A 25,404-nucleotide genomic window follows, 5' to 3' on the forward strand; every position below is an offset into this window, starting at 1 on the left:
CAGGGTGAGTGTAGTGGATTCGCGATAACGTCGCGTCTCACGTCTCACACTGCGGACTTGTGCTCGTAGTGCGTGGCTTGACAGGGTAAGGGGCGCGGGGGGCGCCGGTGGTGATGACGAGCACGGTATCACTGACACTGTGTCACTATTGGTGTCCACGGGTGCAGGTGACGAGCGCAATTATAGTGCTACTCAGAGTTTTTAGGCTTTTCAAGTATCCCGAGCGGCACTGCATTGTAATGGGCAGGGCGTACCATCAGCACAACGTCCTGCTCGTCTCGTCCCTTATGTTCATAATAAAAAATAATAAATAATTCACAAAGAGCTCTTCATAGTCGATGGTTCGAGTTGGTCTTTGTTGTATGGCGCGGAACTCATTTTCTAATAGAGCTGACTATGGAATCTAACGGTCTTAGATGGTATTCTCAAATGGAGGGCACACCCCCCGTGCAGGAAGAAGAAGATACAAATTGAAGCGCTGTAACACCAAGCGATCAAGCTGTTGTCAGAGTATTGGATCCCAGACATTTCCAGCAGCTATTCGTTGTGCTTGCTCAAATTAATGCAGCTGATACTGGAGTTCACCAGATCAGAGATGAGGGCTATTTTTAGGGGTAGAATTCCGTTATAAGACTGCATTTAATTAATAAGCTTTATTGTAACGAAATTTTATTTAAAAAAGAAGCCCTCTTCGTTTGGTGCACCCGTTCTTCTCAAGTGTTAGGCATATAATATGTATCATATCTTTGCATGGCATAAAAAAAAATTTTTTTTCTCAAAATTGATTCCTTTAGAATTCTTTTAGGTGTAATTTCTAAGACTGCCACCGCTTCGGCACCAAATGGCGCTCTGAGAGAGAAATGCAGCAAGAAACTCTCCCACCATTTTTTTTGCGCTCTTTTTACTAAAATACACAATATTGTACTGCCATTGTTATTGTTATAAAATAATCATAATCTAGTTTCAGGCTGTCGGCTCAAAGATCGGCTTCATTTCGGATCGGCGATTCAGCTGTAGAGTAGTAGGATTTACGACAGAGCCATTTTTTTATTAAAACATTTAAATTTATTTATTGATAATGCCTGAACAGTCACATAGGTAGTCGTTCATTAAATAATTTAAAAAAATAACTACAAGTAATCCTATTTTTAATGAAAATATATGAATTTGAATTAAAAGGGGTGCCGCTGAAGAGCGACTTTGAAAGAAAAACGCAATTAGTTAATTTCGTAATTAAAAAAAAATATAATTATACAAATGATTTAAGTTTTCTTTAGTGTTAATTCCGCCAACATTTGTCACTAAAACAATTCGACACGTGTTTCGCCTCTACACGAGGCATCCTCAGGACGTGTTGTCTCGCCAAAATCTGGCACGAGACTCACTCAGATTTTGGACGTGTCGAATTGTTTTAGGGACAAATATTGGCGGAATTAACACTAATCGGAAAAACGGAACGAATAAAACTTATAAAAAACGGAATTAATAAAAATTATATTTCGCAATGCATCGATGAATCGACAAAGACATTACGCCTTACTAGAGTTATTGTAAATTCCTCTAAAAACCAACTGACCTTACATCTTAAATTTTGAAATAACAAGTATGCTTTAGTGTTCGAGTCAACCTTCTGTAGTCCAGTTGGCGTCGAAACCGCGGCATAATGCGTGCGTGAACGAAAAATTAACTTAAAACAATCGTATTTTAATGATTTCATAACAGCAGCCATATTCCATTGACCGATAGTTTGTTTAATAAATTTAAATTGAATATAATGCGATTAAAATGTATCTTTTGCAAATTATTCTAAGTGAAATTAAATTATTAGTGATAATATCATTTATACTTATATACGTGTGGTTTAAATATAAATTTACCTACTGGGCCAGGCGGAATATTCCCGGTCCAAAACCTTTGTTTCCCTTTGGTAATGTTCGGGATGTTATCAGGCGAAAACAGCAATTCTTTGAGCCTTATTGTGAAAGTTACTATAAATTCAAACAGTTTCCTTGTGTCGGTCTTTATTCCTTTCATGTGCCTGTCTTAAGCATCAATGATCCTGATTTAGCAAAGCATGTTTTGATAAAAGATTTCGACTATTTTCAATCGCACGGGATTTTTTCAAGCGGAGTAGGGAACCCTTTAGGGGGTCACCTGTTTAACATACATGGTCAAGCGTGGAAGAACTTACGGCTGAAGTTGTCACCTGTGTTTACATCGGCGAAGTTTAAGACTATGTATCCATTAGTTGAGCAAATTGCGAACTATGCGTTGCAGTACAGCGATACGGTTTATGAAAATGGAGAAGCGATTAATTTTTCTGATTTCTATGAGAAATATTCAATGGAAATTGTGGGGAGTGTTGGGTTTGGAGTGGAGTGTAACGGCCTGAAGAACAACGATTCTGAGTTTTATCAACGTGGACATGAATATTTTGAGCCTAAGAGTTTATATTGGTAAGAATTTTAAATGAATGTTGCTTGAAAGTATTAAAATGTCATCTATACATCTTCTAATATATAAAATTCTCGTGTCCCGGTGTTTGTTACCAAACTCTTTCAATTTCTGTGTTTTTGTCCGTCTGTGTGTTTGTCTGTACAAATGCAAACAGGCTTTTTATTTTATTTTATTCTCAACTACTACCTACTACTATACTTCATTTTGATTTGATTTAATTCATATTTTGTATGAATATTAACCAGGGGGTGAGGACAACATATAGGCATATAAGTATATTATATTATTATTATTACGCTAAATGCAGGCATGTATATATAATTCTCGTATCACAGTGTTTGTTGCCATACTCCTCCGAAATGGCTTGATCGATTTTTATGAAATTTTATATATATATATTTCCTGATAGTCTAATATAAGCCTGAAAGTCGGTCGTAATCTATTTTTTTAACCCCAAAATTTTTTTTTTTAATTAATTTATATGGAAATACAACGTATGCTGGGACAGTATATGATATATATAATCTAATTAATTTAATATTTAGTATGTTAAAATTGCACGATTGTTATTATAATGTCAAACAGTTCAGAAATAAATTAAAACCTAGAATTAATTGATGTCAATCGCTTGATTATAATTAATAATGAAATATTTGTGTAAGAAAATACTTTTCAGAGGCAAAGTCTTAATGAAAAATATTGTATTTTATTATGTAAAAAAGTAAAACGTACAAAAATAGTTTTCTATCATCTTAATCACTTCGAAAATAATCAACATTTTATGTTTTTTAGGGATAGAAAAATGTTTTTGCTTTTTAAATGAACACGAAGATGGTATATGTAGACGAGTATGATAAAACACTTATTACTGCCATTGCAATGTTAAGTAAAAAGCACGCCTGCATAAAATAATACCTCGGACTACGGACGAGTAAAAAAAGAAGGACTCCGCGCCGTGATATTAGCAAGTGAAGCACCGTTATGCTAGTGTGTGTGCGGATACGGGGGATAATAGTTACACAATTTTTTCTCCCTTAAATAATCATGTATGGCTACAAATACTTCTATAGTATCGTTTTTACATTTTGTCACACCGCGCGACGGCATTTCTAAATTTTTTATATTATTCTCATAATGGCTGCCTATCGGCCGGTAGTAGTGTAAGTGTGTGCGTGGGGCTATGTATTTACACGTTAATCGGCTTGTTTTGGTGCTACACTGTTAAGATTAGAGTTAAGATGACACGGAGTCCTTATTTTTTTACTAATCCGTGACTCATTCAATCGTAAATCTAAATGGGCAGTTCGGGACATTTAAATAAATCTTTTGTCTTTTCGCTTTCGACATTTCAATAAACGATCTATGGAACGGACTAGTGGTCACTTCTTTCACTCCATCCATCGGATGCAAAGAGGATGTAAATACTACGTAATAAGAGGCAAGACTGCCCAACTTGACATAAGTTTCAAATAGTATTAATAACAGTATGGCGATTGGCAACGAAGTATAATCCGGCTGAATTTAAAAGTGAAAAGTTACTTAAAACGTAGTGGATTTCGGCTATCTCCGTTTTTTACAAGATTATAGCCTTTATTTATTATTTTAAAAAAATCAGTTTCATTTTCATTGTATATATGTATGTATAGTTAGATAATAGTTAAATTTAATATAGTATTCGTCCTTTTATTGAAGATAATAGAATATAATAAGGTAATTAAATGTTTTGGCACATGATATCATTTAAGGCGGCATTTCTCAATATGTGTCTGTTGTTTCTTCGGAACTCATTAATAAAAAATCCTGCATCATCAAAGATAAGAAATAGACAGAGTATTATGCTGGTCAGACTTGGAGACACTAGGTAACTAATCTAGAATAAAAACTTAAAAAAAAATTAGGAAAACCCATCAAAAGTTCATCCCTGCTTCCCACTTATTCCATACCTAAACGCTTCTATTTGTACTTATGATGATTTTCAGCTCAAAGCGTTAAGTCTGATAACAGTTAAATAAAACCCTTTTTTATAGATTTTTAAAGTGCTATTACTTTTGAATGAATAAACCGATTTTCACACACTTTTCAGTCGATCGGTAGAACCGTTTAAAAACTATTCCAAAAAAAACACATTTAGATTGTTTTTATTCGTAGTTGTCTTGAGATTTCTCAAAATCTACCGGTCCGAATTGTATTCAAAATCTTATTGTGGTCAAGCCCTTTCGAATGACAACACATACACACACAGTCAGACATACAGACACCATCTTAACAATCGCCAGGAACGCTTCGTAGGACCTTAAAAAACCCTCGATATCTGATGAAAACTCGATTTTTGAAAAACGGGGTAAATAAATAATTTCCAAACTTAAGATTTCAACTTCCGCATTTTACCACTTTGAAAGTGTCCCTAAAATATACAAGACTGTAATAGCTCAGATGGGAGGTTGGGTGATCCGGAAAGCAGAAGACCCCGGTGCGAATCCAGATGTCCAATTAGTTTTTGTTTTCAAGTTTTGTTCATTCTTATAAATCCGAGCAAGGCTCGGTCGTCCAGATATTCAATATTTAACTTTAAAACAAATTTACGTCATCGACGAAAACAAATGTCTAACGAAACTAGTTCGTCTTCGTTAAAACCAGCTTACCCTTCGTGAGTCGAGTATTTATGTAAATAGCCCAACATCATCTATAAAAAGTAATAAAATAACAAAATGATTAATGTGAACACGATTTTATTCAGACAATTTCACTATTCTTAATTAACAATTAATCAGGAATAATAATTTAATACATCATACTTTTTATATTGGGCTGGGTTGCACCAATTAACTTAAATTATAACAAACATGTTAAAGTACCGGTTGAGAGCAAAAAAATAGTAGCATCATTAGTTATACCTACTTACTTTATCGAGTACAAAAAAGAGATCTTAGAATTTAGTGGTCAATCTCACTATAACATAAGTTTTATTGTAATCGTTTTAGAAATAAAATATTTACGATGAGACTTTCTTTTGTTATTTTAAAAAATTATAACAAAGTAAGGCACCTACGACTCTCAGCGCGCATTAATAAAATCCCCAAAGTCAAATACACTGTCAGCAATAATCCACATAGTTACAAACAATAGATTCAAAATTGACCAAAAATAATGCACTTGGAGTCTTTATAGATCTAAAAAAGGCTTTTCACACTATCAGTCACGAAAAGCTAATTAAATTAAAAACATCATATGAAAATGCGTGTTGTGGCAGTGCACTCAACATAGTAAAGTCATAATACCTCTCAGATATATCTATCAAGCAGTTAGAATAGGCCAAAATGAAAGGAAACCTCAACCTATTACGTCAGGGTTCGATATAAGAACCGCTTTTCTTCTTAGTTTATATAAATAGCGTTAGTGATTTAGGTTTTAGACCTAATCGGACCTAAGGAGATGTAAATCTCTATGCAAACAATTATTCTACTTTGGTGATTCTATACACGAAATTATCAAAGTAGCGCAAACGGATCTAGAGCGTATTAACATGTGGTTCCAAAGTAACCTTCTAAAGATCAATGTTCATAAGTCAAACTACGCTATGCGGCCAAAAATAAAAAGGTACCGGATTTTCAACCATTATGCATAAATAATCAAGTGATATCCAAGAAAACAAGCGAAAAAAATATCTCGATCTCATACTCGATAATCAACTAAACTGGAAGCCACATATTGAGAAGATTTGTTCTACGTTACGATCACTAACAGGTGCATAAGGTAGTGTTAAATTTCTTCCAAAAAATGTAAGATATATAATTTATTTATTTATTTATTACACTTTTTTGACACCACATTAACAAAATATAACTTAATTACTAACATACATAATTACATGATATGGTGCAAATGGCGGCCTTATCACTATATAGTGATCTCTTCCAGGCAACCATTTGTAATACAATAAAAGAGAAAGGCAGTACATTAAAAGGGTAAGAAGTGTCAAAAATATAGACACACATAATATTTACTATACTAAAATATAGATAAATTTATAAGAAAGTCAAATAGGTAAAAAGTTGGAACAATAATTAACATTTCAGGATTGTTGAATAATGTTGGCGGATAGATCCAGATAGATTCTATCAAATAGAGGACAGATAATGTTTTTTTAGTTGATTTTTAAAGGATGCTAATATAATGCGATATGATATATAATTTACAATTTTCTAGAATCTAGTCAAACCACACCTATAGTATCTGGTTGAAACCCCAGATGGTTCAGCCGCAAAAACAAAATTTACAAATTTTGCAAATAAGGCAGAACAAGCTTTTAAAAGCAACTTACAAAATATATAATAATTGAAAAATATTAAGCGTCAAACAATTATCACATACCAGAATTGCCTACTAATAAAAAAGTTCTTAATAAAGACATTCGAATTCAAATATCTTTCACCAAAAGATACAAACCCAAAAGAGATGGCTAAAGAGTGCTAACAACCTAGTTCAATCGTAAAAAATAGATTAATTTTTTAAGGGGCTTTTTACCCTATATATATTCCAAATGACGTAAAAGATACCTTCGATAAATTGCGTTTCAAAAGGCTTCTGTAATCATATATATAAATAAAAAAGTGTGTGTCAGCTCCGACGCACGACTGGAGTTTACTCGAACATCCAAGTTTAGACATTTTTGCTGGAATTTCTAAATTCAAAAGTTGGACGAACAAAACTCCTAAAATTATATAAAAATCAAATAAATCCTTAACGCTCAAATATGCTGGGAAATGCCCAAACACAACGCCTGTTAAAAGCGGAACTCAAAATTCAAATTTTAAAAGGTCCATCAAGGAAGTTACATTTTGTCACACCCTAATAGGTATATTAACTACATGCGTAAGCTATCACGCAGTATACTGTGTATGCTGGCTACACACATACACACACACACACACACACAACTGAAAAATGAAAGGTGCGCGAGAAATGATGCGCACCAAAAACGTTACCATCCCATTTGTTGAGTAGGTTTTACCCTCCATATTTTTCTCATACCGGGCGCCTTATACGAAAATCGATTCTTAAGGAGTAAACTCCAATAAACTCCAAATCATTTCGGTCATTTAAATAAGATTAAGTAGGTACATGCAAATAAATAAACAGGAAATCATTTATGTTAGTCTTTAGTTAAAAGGAATCAATTAAGTACAATTTAAAAAACAGTCTACTGAGTTTCTTGCGCCCGTTCTTCTCAAGTCTAAGGCAGTCTTTCTTGAATGGGTGGTAGTATTTGACGTCCATTGATTTCGAATCCTTTTTTGAATAATAATATTTGAATTCGAGATTGAAATTGAATATTGATATTATAATGAATCAAGATATATCGCGAATGAAGTTAGCAGTGTGAGATGTCGAGCGTTCTGATTGGTATTTTTTTTACACGCAATTTGTACAACAATAACAGTAAACATGTATGCAATTTTCCGTCTGAGTTTGTCTGTTGCCTGTCTTTTCAACTATTTCGAGTGGGTGGAAATTTTTGACTTTTAAAGTGATTTTAAATCCTTCATCAGCATCATCAGCCGGAAGACGTCCACTGCTAGACAAAGGCCTCCCCAAAAGATTTCCACGACGATGTGTCCTGCGCTGCCTTCATCCAACGTATTCCGATGATCGTCGGACCATCTTGTAGGGGGCCTACCAACACTGCCTCTTTCAGTATATGGTCGCCATTCGAGTAATTTACTGCTCCAACGGCCATCTGTCCGTCGATCTATGTGCTTGTCCACTGCCACTTCAGTTTCGTAATCATTAGGGCTATGTCGGTGACTTTAGTTCTCATAGGATTTTAAACGAATAAAATTGATTGAATTTGAATGCAAAGTTATTTTATCTAAGTGCATTTTTTTATATTTTACAGGACAATAATCCGAGCGATATCCTTTTTTGCGCCGGAATTTTTCAAGAAACTGAGAATTAACCGCATCAATCCTGAAATAAACAAGTTCTTCTTCAATCTCGTGAAGGAGTCTGTTGAGTATAGACAACAGCACAACTACAGACGTGCAGACTTCTTGGAGGCGCTTATTGATTTAAAAAACGAAGGAGAAAAACTAAAAAGTAACGACACAGGTTTGTGATTTATTTTAACAATATGACCTTGCATGCGTTATTAAAAGGTGAGGTCTATAAAGCGATGTTAGACTTTAATAACGTAAAACTAAGCTGAGTTCACTGACCTGTATAAACACCACTGGACAGGCTGTTCCATAATATGTTTGACAGCAAGTTTTTTGTGCCTATTTGAAGCGCCACTCGCGAGCGTTCAGAGAACTAATTTTGACGTATGATACAAATGGCTGCGAAGAAACATACTATAATCTGAAGAATTTTTGCATTTCGAATTAAATTAAATAGTTTCCCACCATCTATCGATGTTTGCTGAGGTTGTCATCACTAGTTTTAGTACTGCAGACTCTCGCTACATGGCCAACAGCGCTAAAATGGCGAGTATCAAACAGGCAAAAAGCACTTTGACATCCGCCAGTCCAGTGGTATATAGTAGAGGTCAGCGGCTGAGTGTGATAAAACGCAAGCTCGACTACTGCATTGGGCAGTATTAGATAAATCTCAGCATAATTTCAGCTGTCAAATGACTATAAGAACGAAATCAAAAATTATGGTCAGCTTACATTCAGTTAAGTTAAGTAAGTAAAGTCTGAGCAAAGTCTAAGTACACTCGGTAGATGTCAGCCTAAGTCTTAAACCTATATATTATACTAGTTGACCCGGCAAACGTTGTTTTGCCATATAAATTATTTTTAGTGTTGGACTATTTTTTCTCCGACGTAGTTCACAAATACGACTACCACGAAAAAGTCAAAATTTTTAGGGTTAATATAGAAGGTGGTTTTTGAGAAGGGGTGATGGCCAACTCGGATACTGCGAGAGAAACTATTGGAGGAAAGTCGTGAAAGGAGAGAAATAAGTTTTTAAAATGGTTCCTCATTGACTTTATGTAACGCATTTCTTGACACACCTGTTGTTGCGGATGTCCATGGGCGGTTGTCTTACCTCTCCCCATCCCGTGAGCCTCTTGCCCGTTTGCCCACTCTTATATAAAAAAAAATAAGAATAAACTTAATTTTAATAATAGGGCTGTATAAATTATTATTTTTTTATTTATATTTACAAATCAAAAAGTCAGATTTTACATTCGTCGCATTCGTATGCGCAAAGTAAAATCTTTATGAAGCTAATCAAAACTTATAAGTGCTTATGTTTCAAACTAGATCATAATCTTATTATCCTAGTGTTGAGTGCTTCTTGCATTATATTTGAAACTGGTTTGAATAAGCTTGATATTAAAAATTAACAATTTTAAATGCTAAAGTTTATTTCCGCTTAGAATTACAATTAGAATTTGTGTCAGTCAACTTTTCCGATAGAATTGATTTCCTTGTTATAACGAGTTTCGCTAGGAATTAACCGCATTATTTTCATTAATAAGAATCACTTCATATTGTTTAACTACTCAATATGGCGTACGGCAAGTACTGCCACGTTCCCGCGCAATTTTTTTGTAAACTGTTCGAATCTACCTGTTAAAACTATTATTATTAGTCTTCACTGTATTATAAGTCCAAAGGGAAAAAGCACTTTCTAAAACCAAAAATCGAAAAGGCGTGCGTATTTCTAAGTGCTTCAGATTGACTCACTCGGCTTTCAGTTCGTATTTCAAAATGCTTCAGATTGACTTACAGCCGTTCCCAATATACTAATATCTATCATATAGAGATAAATTACTACTTTCTACTGTCAGTAATTAGTTGTCAATAATCTGAAGCTGTACCAATATACTCGATAAGTCATTCTTATCGCCTTATATTGGGACGCGTGAATTGCAATTTCCATACAAACTTCTATCGCTGGTAAGCTATACGTCCTCCCATTGACAGACAGCGTGTACGGATAAGGTGAGTTACCGTCGATAAGTTTATTGGGACTGAAAAGTCAATGATAGTTACGATTTTTATCTCAAGTAGGACCGGAGATAGACTAAATAATTGAATATTGGGAACGGCCGTTACTCGGCACGCCATAGTTAACCACTCGTGTCGAATAAAAATTGTGTGGATTAGTGGCTTGTGACCTTACTCATTCTATTTGGCCGCATACAAGTTCGAATCATAGACGATAGAAATCGTCTCCGATTGTCTTAACTCTTTTGCGTTGCTAAGAGATGTGCGGGGTTCTCTGCATCTTATATTACGGGGAGTGTTAGGAGGAAATTTTTCAGGCTATCCCAGAAGCCCAATATCACCATTGGATATATTCGTTGATGTCTGAAATTCCAACTTCGCGTTTCGCAATGAATTTCTTGCCTCGCACAGCGTCTTTGGGTAATGTTTGGCCGCTGCAGTAACCGGTATCCCCAACCTAATCAGATTTAGGGATATTTGAATATATAACCTTGAGTTTTGCTTCTTTACTTCTAGTTTTGCAGGTGTTTTCAATTTATTTTTATTCACTTTCCCTTACTGTGAGCTTTTTGCATGTTGCCCTCTTTAATATGACAAGATTCCTTGGTAATCTATTTCAACACAATGCCAGGCAAAAGAGATAGGAAGTGCGCCAAATCATTCTCAACAAATCTACGTTTACCATATCACTATTTTCACTTGATAATAATTATTTAAATCGTTTAAGTCAAAATACATTCTTCTAAAGTTCTACACTATAGGATATTTCTACTAATCTTAATGGATATAAATCCAGTGTCCTGATATTTGTTTCCAGTGAACTCTTAATCTAATGAACTAATTTTAATGGGGATTACTTCATGCAGTGCAGTTTAGTCCAACTTGAGAGATAGGATAGATTTTATTTCGATCTGGGACCCTTAATTATTTTTATTTCCAATATTTGTTTTGCATGGACCAATTTATATTTAAGAATTTATTGAAGCACGGTTTGACAGTTCTGTGTGAAACAATTTCATTACAACAACGGGTAGCATTTTTTACGAAATTATTCTTGATGTTATGAAATGTTATTGACAAACTCATAAAAAACAGTATTTTATTTATTATGTACATCGTCTGTCGGGTCAGCTAGTTATAACCTAAAAGTTCTTTTGTATAATGGCAAAATGTGTAAGTCTACTGTAATATCTTAAATTTATTTTAATCGTGTCTCAGCTCGTGTATATCATTTTATAAATACTATTGTCAAAAATTTTATAGGACCATATTGTAGTGAGAAATGGAGAAAAATAAACTGCATCTTCGAATAGAAACTACCATTTTAATTGGTCAAATTATTATAGGTAAAGCAATGAAACTTACAAAATATTTGTTTTACTTAATTGTATATCGCGCTCCCTTACACCGCTCAGACTTACTTACTTATAAGCTTGTGTCACCTCTCGAGCCGACTACAAGTTCTTTTGTTTCACAAAAAAATGTAAGCGAATTCAAATGAACATGTTCAGGCGGTTTGATAATATTACAAAAATAATGCATGCGTACAAAGTACACATGTCAGAAGTGAAACCTGCATTGTGCATGAACCTCTAAACTGCATATGAAATCCTGGTACATGTTGCTAGGATGCCACATGATTTCAACCGCTATGAAAGACATTACTATCACCGCTACCATATTTATGTTCTCCTGGTGTCTGTGTAGTAATATGACGTGCGCATGACGTCAGAATATATTAAGGTATACTCGCGTTATACATAAGATAATCTCTTCTTCAACTATGATCGCCTGGTACCAAAACTCTGTATAATGCTCCTGTCTTACTTTCTCCCACGTTAAATCTTATGAATTTATGTGTCTATATACAGGGCGTCCCAAAGTTACGGGACATGAAGGGAAAGTACCTTAAATATCGTAGATAGGGTATTTTACTGAAAGAAGACTTTATGTCATTTTTAAAAGTTAGTAATTCTGCATTCAAAGATTTTCGGCACACACACCCTGTATATCTTTTTACTGTCACTTTTGTCATTTCATCGACTTACAAATCACAACGATACTAAAGAAGTTTTATCTTCAGAAAATCGGCAAACAATAGATAGTGTATATTATTAAGATATGCCATATCATAATATTGTAAAATTGTGAAAAAATCCATCAATTCAATTATCAAATAATAATAATAGTCATTCGTATTTTGTTTAGTATCAGTTTTAAGTTTTGTTTTTTAATTTATAATTGTAATTGAGAATGTGTTCGCCATTTTCCAGACACCAGTGACACCTTCACACTAATAGATGTAGCTGCCAACACTATGCTGTACATGTTCGCTGGATATGAGACTTCAGCTACGACGGGCCAGTTCGCAGCTTATGAGCTGGCTCGACATCCAGACATCCAAGCAAGAGCTAGAGATGAAATACTTACTGTGTTACAGAAGCACGGAGGGGAATGCACTTACGAGGCTCAGAACGAGATGACTTATTTAAATATGGTGCTCGACGGTAAGACGATTTATATAGCAGCTATAGCAGGAAATAAAACAAGGATACTATTACCTGTTACGAAGTGATCATTGTCACTCATGCACTCTTGTAAATACTAGTGGAAACATCAAAAGCGGGTGTTCTTTATTACTTATTATTTATGAACCAAAGTTACCGACGTAGTCCAAATGATTGCGAAACTGAAGTGGCAGTGGGCAGGTCCCATAGTTCGACGGACAGATGGCCGTTGGGGCATTTCCCTTCCCATGGACTTATCAACCTTTCGGTTATAAAGATCTACATCCCATTTGCGCCAAGCCACTACGACTCCGCCACCAATGGAGGGGCACTGATAACCAGTGAGCTCCCCCATAGCCCCCGTGTCGGTAAAGCTACCTCCACCACGTTTGACGGGTAACCGAAGAGGAACCTTACCGAACCATCTACTTCAGGTCAATTGAAGGCCACCGCGCCCGTTGCTCGGATAACCGAGATGAGGTGGCTACTTGGCCGTTGGGGCAGTAAAGTCCTCGAATGGCCACCACGTACCTGAAGACGCAGTGTTGGCAGGCCCCCCACAAGATGGACCAACGATCTCGTCAAGATCGCCGGAATTCGTTGGATGAGGGCAGCACAGGACCGAATCTTTGGGGGCGGCCTTTGTTCAGCAGTGGACGTCTTCCAGCTGATGATGATGATGTACTTTATTTGAAGATAGACATGTCATAAAATAAATATTTAAGTTCTAGAGAACAGGAGCAATGGCGTCATTTGAAATTTATATCGACCATTAGGAATAAAGAGCTTGATGATGTCGGTGGATGTCTAGAAGTTTTCGTAGTAAAAGTATTTGGAGAAGTAAAATTTATGTTTTGTTGGGCCGTTATTGTGGTATAAGTCTCCTCCAATTCCTTCTATTGTTTACTGTCTTTTCTTCTCTTACTTTTCTAGTCTTCAGACCGAAGCACTTTAAGGCGCCGGAGCTAGTGAAATTACTGGGCAAATGAGACTTAACATCTTATCTCTCAAGGTGACGAGCGCAATTGTTGTGCCGCTGAAAATTATTGGGTGTTTCAAGAATCCTGAATGGCACTGCATTATAATGGGCAAGGTGTATCAATTACCATCAACTGAACGTCCTACTCGTCGAATCCCTTATTTGAATAAAAAATGCAGTTTGGTTATGGTCACCTTTCTACCTTTACGTAGTACAGTTGCTACAGTTCTACGGTATAGTTTGTGCTGCAACTAAACTTAAACTGAGTACGAAGTGTGAGATTTTGGCATGATGTTTTATTGCCGTCTATGATGTTTTCCTCTCCTTTCACTAGATGGCGCTCTTTCGACGCTATACAAATAGTAGTTAACTTTTACGCGATCTGTTATACCCTTAAAATGTAGGGCATAAGGCTGATTAAGCATTTATGAAATATACACCACGACCTAACGGGAGCAAGGGCAGTAATTAGTCAGTCAATCGCGGGTCTTTTATTCTAATAAACGTGTTTTAATTAAAGTACTGTATCTACCATATCTATATTCACTGTATCTTTTCCACTGTTTTATTAATAATTGTATTTGTGAGTAATAAACATTGCTTTTTAAAAAGGGATATCTTCATTTTTTTTTGTTTTAACATTATATAACTTGCAGAGACAATGCGAATACATCCACCAATGCGAGCATTGTTCCGAAGATGCACGAAAGACTTCAGATTACCAGACAGTGATGTGGTAATTGAGGAAGGCACGCTAGTATTTATTCCGATACATTCGATTCAAATGGATCCGGATATATTCGACGATCCGCAGCGTTTTGATCCAGAACGATTTACACCAGAGAGGAAGGTGAAAATGCATCCATGCCATTGGATGCCGTTTGGGGAAGGACCACGCAAGTGTTTAGGTCAGTATGTGACGATAAGATCCATATTGGTGGAAATTGCTTTGACTATTGAGAGTTGAAATTCCTAAAATCTCATCAAATAATTAGGAAAAATTATTAGGAATCTCAATTCACCTTTTAATATGGTTAAATTACTAACGCTTGCTTTCTGGACCTGTCAAAGGCATTTGACCTGGTTTCCTATGATATGCTAATGGGCTAAGATGGAGAAAGCCAATATTCCGTCAGAACTCATCAATATCTTTAAATATTGGTATGCAAATCAGGTCAACAATGTTCGATGGTCAGGATTCTTATCTCGCCCGAAAGTAAATAAAATCGAAAACAAAATTTAATTATTTTCTCGCTCTCGCGACCTCTCGCGTTCCGTGCGAGCGCTCTTTCCAACAGAGCCAACCATTCGAGTGACGTAACGTCATAAAATCTTGTATGCTTTGTTCAACTCTCAGGTTGTGGCTTCATCTACAGGATCTACTATACAGTTGATAACCTGCTCAGTTGGAAAGAGCGGTCGCGGGTTCGAGTCCCGCATCGTTCATTAAATTTTGTTTTCAGGTTTATTTGTGTAATTAATCCCACAAGTGAGGGTTTTTCACTTTCAAAACATAACAAATTGTTTACACTTTAATTTATAGGACTTCGACAGGGCTACGTGCAGTCAAAATTGGCGCTTGTGAAAATATTACAGAAATATGAATTATTACTTGACGAACGAATGCAGGGTCCCCTGAAGATGAAGTCTTCATCCCTGGCCTGTGCCTTCGAGCAGGGAGTATGGATAAAATTAAGGAAATTAGATTCGTAGAATGTATTTTGTAATAAATTCCTATCATAGTTAAGTAATGGTTTTATAATGTTTTAAGTATGGAAATAAAAGACTTGTTGACTGTATCAAATGTTTTTAATTACTAAACAGAATATAATTAACGAAGACCACCTTTTACTTGGTATTCCTACTTTTCTTTCACCTGTGGTACTTCTCGATTTTCTTGTTTGTGTTATTCCATATCTTATCTATGAGTCTATGATGACTGGCAAAAAATCAAGCGGTCGTCCTCCAACAAGAGGGACCGACTAAATGAAAGAATAATCATCATTGGCGTACAATAAAGAATTAGAATTCCAATCGATGACATCTTATCTTACACTCGCTATACGTCAGTCACTTTGTTTTAGTATGCGTGCGTTCGCTGAAAATAGACGCTAACAGTGTGCCGCTATTTTCTTCGACATATTCACAGCTGCCACAGTCTGTCTAGACGTATAAATAATCCAAGTGTTTGCGGACAAAGTATTAAGTAACTTAGAATACGCTTCGCAAGCAATGACGGTCAGCTTATGGTAATCGATACGCTTTGCCCATTATAGTGCAGTGCCGCTCAGGATTCTTGAAAAACCCAAAAATTCTCAGCGGCACAGACAGACATAAGATAACACAATAATGTTAGACATTACCTACTGCTTCACGACAGAAATAGGCATCCTGTGCAAAGGAGCCTACAACTTGTTAACGTATCGAAAAACTGCAAAAGAGATTAATGAGACACCTACAAAATAGGGCATAAATTAAATTATATAGCTACTTTCATCTCCTATCGTTGTCCAAAAAACGCGGCATTGCAGATATATTGTTATTGATGAAAATCGCAAATGAGCCAGTTGATTATCCAGATGTAAGCTCTGCTACGTCTTTGCCCACATAGCAAAGTCCTTAAAACAATGCAATGCCTTTTTGAACCTCTAGTGAATTCTAACTACAGATGAAACAGCTTTATGATCAGATCTGCGCACAACTTTAATAGTCTACCGGTTGATATAAATATTGATCTATCTGGTAGTTACTTCAAATATTGGAAATTAAAATAATTATGGGTTCCAAATCGAAATAAAAACTATCCTATCTCTTACGTTGGACTAAACTGCACAACATTAAAATCCGTTTATAAGTTTAGGGAAATCATCAGGACACTGGATTTATATACAGGATGTCCCAAAGTTATGGGACATGAAGGGAAAGTACCTTAAATATCGAAGATAGGCTATTTTACTGAAACAAGACTTAATGTTATTTTTAAAAGTTAGTAATTCTGCATTCAAAGATTTTCTAAAAATTTCTTGCCTCGTCTGCTAATCGAACCGACTTAAATTTAAAAAAAGAACACCCCTACTCTTATGATGCCAATCGAAAGAAAGGCCAAAAACTAATAACTCTTCTTAAGTAACATAGTATTTTAAAATAAAGTAGTCAATTAAATGGGTATTTTTTTGTAAATTAATTTATTAAATGCTCAAAATGTGATCCCTCTTGTCTTACGCAAATCGCCAATCTTTTAATGAGTCCGCTGCCTGTTGATTTTCTTATCATTTAATACTCGATATGATAGGGCACAATTCTGTTTGTAACTCGCCCACGTTCTCGTATCGCTTTTTGTATAGCATATCGCTCACGTATCCCCAAAAGAAGAAATCTAATGGTGTAAGGTCCGGGGATCTGGCCGGCCATCTAATTGGTCCATTCGTACCAATCCAAGTAGGAAAACATTCATTTTACGTTGTTCCTTTCTTTTAAAATACTATGTTTCTTAAGAAGAGTTATTAGTTTTTGGCCATTCTTTCGATTGGCATCATAAATGTAGGGGTGATTTTTTTTTTACATTTCAGTCGGTTCGATTCCCAGACAAGGCAAGTAATTTTTAGAAAACCATTGAATGCAAAAGTACTAACTTTTAAAAATAACATTAAGTCTTCTTTCAGTAAAATAGCCTATCTTTGATATGTAAGGTACTTTCCCTTCATGTTCCATAACTTTGGGACACTCTGTATACGTAGGTTACACTAAAAGTTTTGGGTTACTTAAAAAAACAACATGTCATTACCAATATATTATGTATATTGCTTTTCAAAATACCCTCCTTTAAATTTTAAATATTTTTTCATGCGATCGAATCGTTTTTTAAAACAGGAGGACCACATATCTGAAGGAATGATTTCTATGTGCTGATTGAACGCTATCACTGCCACTTCGGGATTGGTAAAAGTGAAACCTCTCATCAAATCTTTAATTTTGGGAAAAATACAGAAATCACAGGGTGCTAGATCGGGGTTATATGCAGGATAGGTGACGAGTTATACTTTTACGGAAGCTAAAAATGACTTAGTTTTGTTGGCCGTGTGTGAAGAAGCGTTGTCACGATGTAGGAAAAACGCGGCTTTTTGGTCGTCTTTCGCGAACTTTTTTTAACACCCTGGGTAAACAAATGGTAGAATATCACTCGTTAATAACAGTCTTTTGATCTACAAGTGGAATTGTGCAGATGGGACCCGTAGCTGAGAAAAACAATACGATATTTTTTTATCATCGTTTCTCACTTTTGTTGGCCTGTTCTCATCTTCAAACACCCATTCACAAGATTGCTGTTTTTTTCTGGTTCAAAACAATAAATCTGCGTTTTGTCTCCTGTTACAATTTCATAAACAGCATTAGAATGTCCGTTGTCGTACGTCATTATCATTTGTGAGCACCATTCCACGCGAGCCTGCTTCTGCTCCGCTGTTAGTTCATGAGGGCAGAGGGATCCAACGACAACAAAGTTTCCGAACTTTCATTTCTTCGTGTAAAATTTTCTTAATTTTACTCATACCAATCCTCAATAGTCCTCGAATTGCCTAATAGGTACTCCACGGGTTTTCTTCAATAAGCCGCTTAACAGTAGCCACATTATTTTCGTTGACGGTAGTTGAAGGCCGCCTTTCAAGAAATTCGTCATTTCAAGAAACCCGACCTCTCTCAAATTCAGCAAACCAAAGCCTCACGGTGCTCAAGCAAGGTGCTTCTCTCCCAAAAGCATTTTGAAGACGAGCGGCACAGTCTTGCAGAGAGGGAGAACATTTAAATAAAAGAAATATAAAACTCATAAAAAATCATCGCTCTAAAATCCTTTCGAGTTAATTCCATTTTTGTTGCGTTCGTAGAACTTTGACACAGTAGACATATGTACTGTCTACTATGACTTTGATGTGTGATAAAAAACAATTGACAAATGATTTCACGCCAATTGTTTTTTTTTTATTACTAAGAAGGTTGCAACGTTTCAAAAAATAAAACATTCAAATTCAAATAGTTCCGATTAGCTAGAATTGCAAAACTTTTAGTGTGCCCCATGTATTAAGAAGATTAGGTGTTGAAGTATAAAATTGCCGTTTTATTGTAATAGGTACTTCCAATTGACATAGATTGAGATTTTTGAGTGAAACTTTTTTCACATGGTACCTATGTCGTTCTTCTTTTAAAAAATGTGCATTACATTAACAACTTTCAGTTGTTTTTGAATTCGAGATCCGACGCGGAACTAACGTGACAGAAACAGCAGAAATATCTATGTTGCGTTTTTAGAGGGAACTGCTGAATCTTGATGATTTACTATTGATTTTTATTTCAATGCTTTTGTGATGGAAACTTTGATTTGAAGAACGAACGACGTGGAAGATGCCCACACAGGTGCCTAACAATGAATTTAAAAAAACTATCCCGGAATTAGCGGCATGATTTAATGTTACCTTACCAACAATAATGACTCATTTGTGTCGAATCAATAAAATGAAAAAATATGAAAAATGGGTGCAACAAGCTTTGACCGATCTGCAAAAAGAAACACGTGTTGAAACTTGTGTTGTCTTGTTGAATCGATACAGAAATAAAGGAGTATTGGATCGAACTGTGACATGCGATGAAAGGTGGATTCTTTTCAATAACTGTAAGCGGAAAATGCAATGGCTGATCCCAAGTCAAACGCCGCGACAGTGTCCCAGGAAAGTTTACTCATGAAAAGGTTATGGTAACTGTTTGGTGGTCTCAGCATGGTCGTAATCTGCTATTCACTATAGGTTTCTCCGATCTGGTCAAGCAATAAAGGCAGACATCTACTGTGCCGAACTCCGAACATGATAGCAAAACTAACAGTGAAACAGCCACGACTCATGAATCGATCTTCACCATTATTGCTCCATGATAACGTGAGACCTCATACAGCACGAGAAACTGTTGTAACTCGCCCTGCGTATTCGCCAAATCTCCAATACCACTTTTTTCGTGATTTGGACAATTTTCTACGTGATAATATATTCTTCTCAGGAGGCTGTAAAAATGCTTTCACGCAGTTGACAAACTGAATCTAGATCACCACAGTTCCATCGCAAAGGCATAAATGAGCTTCCTATAAAATGGCAGCAATGCATAGAAAATAATGGAAATTATTTTGATTAAATAAATATGTTAAATTAAAAAAAAAACGAATTAAATATTTTCAGTAGACCGTACAAATCGGTAATATCATACTTTAACCCAATGATATTATAGTATTGCCTCTAATGTTTTGTAAACAGTCCTGAAAAACTTTAAAATAAAAAGAAATACGTTTGAGTATATTGTAGTAATAAATTTCTAATCATTCGCGTCGTCAGCGTTGATTTATTTGATTATCAATATCATCAACTTTGTCCTCGACAACGACGTAAGCGCGTTGTATAAATATTGTGAAAGTTCTAAAAGGCATTGAAATATTAGATGTTATTATTGACCTAGACCGTCTTTAATGTCCTCCATCTTTATTACCAGCTATTTGATGCAAAAATAAAATGAATAGTGTTATTGTTATTACTTATATCTCTATAATTAGAACTATGGGAGGATACTTTGTACAGGACGTCTATTTTGCTGCCAAGCAGTGCTTTGGAAACAGTGTTTTATGTTTTGGTTTCCAGACCACTATAATTGCTTGGGATACATTGTAGTGTATTACTGAGGCTTATCATAGACAACATCTCAATACCAACAACAGGTTTATCACAAAGCCTATCAAATCAAATCAAAATCACTTTATTCATGTAGTTCACGGAAATGACACTTGTGAATGTCAAAAAAGTATTTTTCTTATTGAATCTACCGCTACTTCGAAAAGGGTTGAGCTAATGAGAAGAAGTAGCAAGAAACTCATTGCCACTCTTTTATATCAAGATTTACATTTTCATAGACTTACAAATCATTTATATTACAATATAATATGTAAAGTAATGCAACAAACATACTCAAACGTCAAATAGTCAATGACTTACACGAGTAAGTCAAAAAAGTAAATGTAATTAATACAAAACTTATTGAGTACAGTAGCTGCATTATCCAGACACACTGTAAATAAATAAAGGTATTCTGTGAGCATTTTATATGCGATTATAAGTAAAAAAATAGTAGATTTTACAACGAGTGCACAAAACAATCCATTTTTAAATAATTATATATGGATAAAATGGTTTTGTGGACGAGTTATAAACTCTGCTTTTCATTTCGATTGCGAGGAAATAAAACAGTAGTATAACATAACATTTCTTTAATTACTATTCAAAATATTGCGAAAATCATAATTTTTCGCGGCGGCCATCTTGGATTTAAAAAAACTGCGTTTTCTGCCCACGACGTTATAAGACAGAATTGCCATCTAAAGTTCTAATATTTAACTACTAAACGAATACATCAACCAATTATCAAAAATACAAAGGTATTAAAAAAAACAAAATTCAAACTTGCTAAAGTATCAAATTCATTTGATTCCCGCAATTAACTTTAAGTACGTATGTGTTTGAGCGGTGTCAGTGTAGTGGTGCGATTCGATACCTCTCTGTTTTGAGAAAGCGTCCTTAAACCTTTCGTGCTCGGTCTGTCAGTGAGTCAGTGAGTGACAAAATTAAGAAACTTTGACTAGCGACTATTCTTAAATTACTGGTTCAAATTAAATTAAATATACCGTGCTTATACAGTGTCTGCTTGCTTTCAGGTTTCTAATTTTCCCTCAACAAGTTAAAAAAAACTAATGTCATAAACTAGCTTAATGTTTTTTTGTATTTCATTTTCAATATTTATTATTTTTACTAACGTGTTGTTTGTTTTTGTTTTGTGAATGCTGTATACACTTTAATAGATGTTACACTTCGAACCATAGTTATGAGTTATGAACAATGATATTATAGTATTAAAAGAGGTAGATATGTCACTAGCGCGCCGAAAATCAATTCCCTAAATTGAGTCAATTGGGTCCTTTGGTCGTAGTCACTCTCTCGTTACGAAAACGGTACACACGCGTTTGTTGTTGACAGAATTGCTTACAATTTGATATAGGTACAACATGTGTTATGGGAAGATGCACTAATTACGAAAGTTAAAAAATCATAGAAAATAGAATAGAATTACATACCACAGTTAAGAAATCATGAATTATAACATTTTATTTTATTTCATTATTTATCTAACAAAATAAATATGTTGCCATGACAACGCCGAGCGCTGCCAAGCCGATCATAGATTAAGGACGCGTTTTCGAATCCGACAAAAATAAGATATTTTTCGGTAGAGTTAGTGATGAAATTAAACTAAGTCTAACAAAACTAAAAATTGCCATAAATAGATTACTTCTTTATCTCCAATTAGCGGGAAATGATTGCTTTGAAAATTTGGTATTTTATGTCGTAAAAACGATTATCTGTTACCTCTTCACACAAAATTGACGAAATGGGGCTTCATTCAGGATCAGTTTTCAGCTACCACTTACACAATTTTGGCTCTTAAAAATTATGTAAGGAAAGCAGATATAATATTTTCAAAAACACGGGAAATGAATTAATGAATATCTAATAAATAATCTCAGAAAAAAATAAAAATGAATCGTCTAAAATTCATATATATTTCTGATAAGCATGAGCTTTAAAGTGTGGTATTAAGGGTTATTTTATTTTGTCACTCCGTACGCATTGCACAGAAAGATCTATCGAAATAACCTCAGTCCGCGCTCGGCCGCCGTCGTGGGTAGACCCTGTGTCAGCAGTCAGATTTTCAATAAATTATGTTTCTGAATTTTTTTGAAGAATTAGTGATTTATAAGTTCATCTCTAATAATGGTCTATATTAAATCGAAATCCAAGATGGCGCCGATGAAATTTACCAACATCTCTTCATGGATGTCATTTTCATGGTTTTCGGGGTCAACAATAACGAATATCGGGTCAAAATCGAAATCCAAGATGGCGCCGATGAAATTTACCAACTTCTCTTCATGGGTGTCATTTTCATGGTTTTCGGGGTCAACAATAACGAATATCGGGTCAAAATCGAAATCCAAGATGGCGCCGATGAAAGTTACCAACTTCTCTTCATGGGTGTCATTTTCATGGTTTTCGGGGTCAACAATAACGAATATCGGGTCAAAATCGAAATCCAAGATGGCGCCGATGAAATTTACCAACTTCTCTTCATGGATGTCATTTTCATGGTTTTCGGGGTCAACAATAACGAATATCGGGTCAAAATCGAAATCCAAGATGGCGCCGATGAAATTTTCCAACTTCTATTCATGGGTGTCATTTTCATGGTCTTCGGGGTCAATAATAACGAATATCGGGTCAAAATCGAAATCGAAGATGGCGCCTGTGAAATTTACCAACATCTCTTCATGGGTGTCATTTTCATGTTTTTAATAATATTAATTAATAATTAAATACTTTATTTGGTTCAAAAATGCAGAAATCTTATTACTAATAACAATATTATGGACATTACAGAACCAACATGGTGTCTAGTCAGCATTATGTTGGGAATTTTACTTCTCAACGCTGGTATTCTCTAGACACCGAGACACAGACTTTGAGAATTAAATATTTATATATTTATAATCCCCCAAGTCTACTGCTGCCATAAACATTGGCAATTAATTTATATAAGTATATATATATATATATTAATTTTATTTTTTGTATATATATACAAAATTTTGTATATATATACAAAAAATAAAATTAAATCTGTTAGTAACTAATACACTTCTCAATTTAAGGAAAATATTAATAACATAACATTAAATCATAATATCATAACATTGGTAAGTAATCGGAAAATTTTTTCTTATAAGTAAAATAACAATAGGTTTGAATAAATACTAGATAAGTCATAACTTTGACCTTTTAAACAAAATAAAATATATCCATAAGACATCAATAAATCAGCTATAAAACCCAATGATGTTCTATACTCATATAAATAAATAAATTTAAATGTTTTATAAATGGCTGTGTCGTAAATCCTATTACTCCACTGATGAATATCTAAATGATCGGACAGCCTGAGACTAGATTGTGATTATTTTATAGCGATAGAAATGACTGTACAATATTCTATATTTTTACTAAAAGAGCGCAAAAAAAGAATGCTGGGAGAGTTTCTTGCGCCGCTTCTTCTCTCTCAGAGCGCCATTTGTTTCCGAAGCGGTAGTAGTATCTAGTAGTTAGTCATAAAAGCCTATGAAACTTACCCGCTCCTTTACATGGGTGTCATTTTCATGGATTTTGGGGTCAACAATAACGAATATAGGGCCTAAATCGAAATCCATGATGGCGCCTATGAAATCTACAAAATTTTCTTCATGGGTGTCATTTACATCGTCAAAATTAGAATTCATTCATAAACTTAAATTATCTTATAAAAGGCCTGTCTAACAATATCCCACATGCTAAATTAATTCTTCATTCCCTAAATATAGAAATATTTACGTTTCGACTTTTCACTCACAATATGTACAAAACACATTCCGTTACCAATCTAATTAAAAAATCTCAAATTTTGATGTTGAAAGACCTATCTAATTGTTCTCTGCACCCTCGATAACTTCGGATACGATACCCATATTGTTGAAATCATAATTTTTCGCGGCGGCCATCTCGGATTTAAAAAAAACTGCGTTTACTGCACACGACGTTATGCGACAGAATTGCCATCTAAAATTCTAATATTTAACTACTAAACGAATACATCAACCAATTAGCAAAAAAACATAGGTATTAAAAAAATAAAATTCAAACTTGCTAAAGTATCAAATTCGTTTGATTCCCGCAATTAACTTTAAGTACGTGTATGTGTTTGAGCGGTGTCAGTGTAGTAGTGCGATTCGATACCTCTCTGTTTTGAGAACGCGTCCTTAACGTAGAGAAATGACAAAATATTGGTGCTGTCTGTTGCGGGATGATCGAGGTAGAATATTTTAGGAAATGATGTAAAAAAGTCATTGTTGCAGTGAATGTAATAATTTTTAATAAACAAGTGCGTATATAGGTAGCTGAACTATCAAACTACTAAAACAAGTTGCAGGGTAGGTAGCGGATGTAGACAGTGAGTGCTATTTGTTTACGTAGGAGTTTTTACAGTATATCCCTTGCTAACTGCAGAAGAATCAATGGATCATTTTCTTCTTCGCCCATTACCTTATTGTAATAAACCCTCAACAAAAAGACATTCATAAATAATATAAGATACAAAAAATAATAATTGTTATATTAAAACTTTTTGGGAGCAGTTGTTAGTAAAATTGTAAAAACTGTAGATACTTACCCTTACTGTAGATACCTTTCGGTCTTGTTTTGGTGTCTGTATGTTTTTTTATTATTTTATATACAGGATGTCCCAAAATGACCTGTATAAATAATTAATATCATCAATGTGGCTATATATTACAATGAATATTAAATTATTTTTTTATAAAATCAATTATACATTATCTACC

General features: G+C 34.8%; 2 protein-coding genes across 2 annotated transcripts in view; both read left to right on the forward strand.

The window, feature by feature from the left end:
* The window catches only part of LOC126972325 (uncharacterized), a 768,748-nt gene that overhangs the window by 190,501 nt on the left and 552,843 nt on the right, over positions 1-25,404 (forward strand). The window lies entirely within an intron of this gene.
* LOC126972341 (probable cytochrome P450 6a14) lies at positions 1,627-15,705 on the forward strand. Its single transcript, XM_050819021.1, has 5 exons — positions 1,627-2,456; positions 8,354-8,565; positions 12,689-12,922; positions 14,558-14,809; positions 15,445-15,705. Exons 1-5 carry the CDS (start codon positions 1,786-1,788, stop codon positions 15,612-15,614), a joined length of 1,539 nt encoding a protein of 512 aa, XP_050674978.1. The 5' UTR covers positions 1,627-1,785; the 3' UTR covers positions 15,615-15,705.

The sequence above is a fragment of the Leptidea sinapis genome, chromosome 26 (genome assembly GCF_905404315.1).
Source record: "Leptidea sinapis chromosome 26, ilLepSina1.1, whole genome shotgun sequence".
In the NCBI taxonomy this organism is placed as follows: Eukaryota; Metazoa; Arthropoda; class Insecta; order Lepidoptera; family Pieridae; genus Leptidea; species Leptidea sinapis.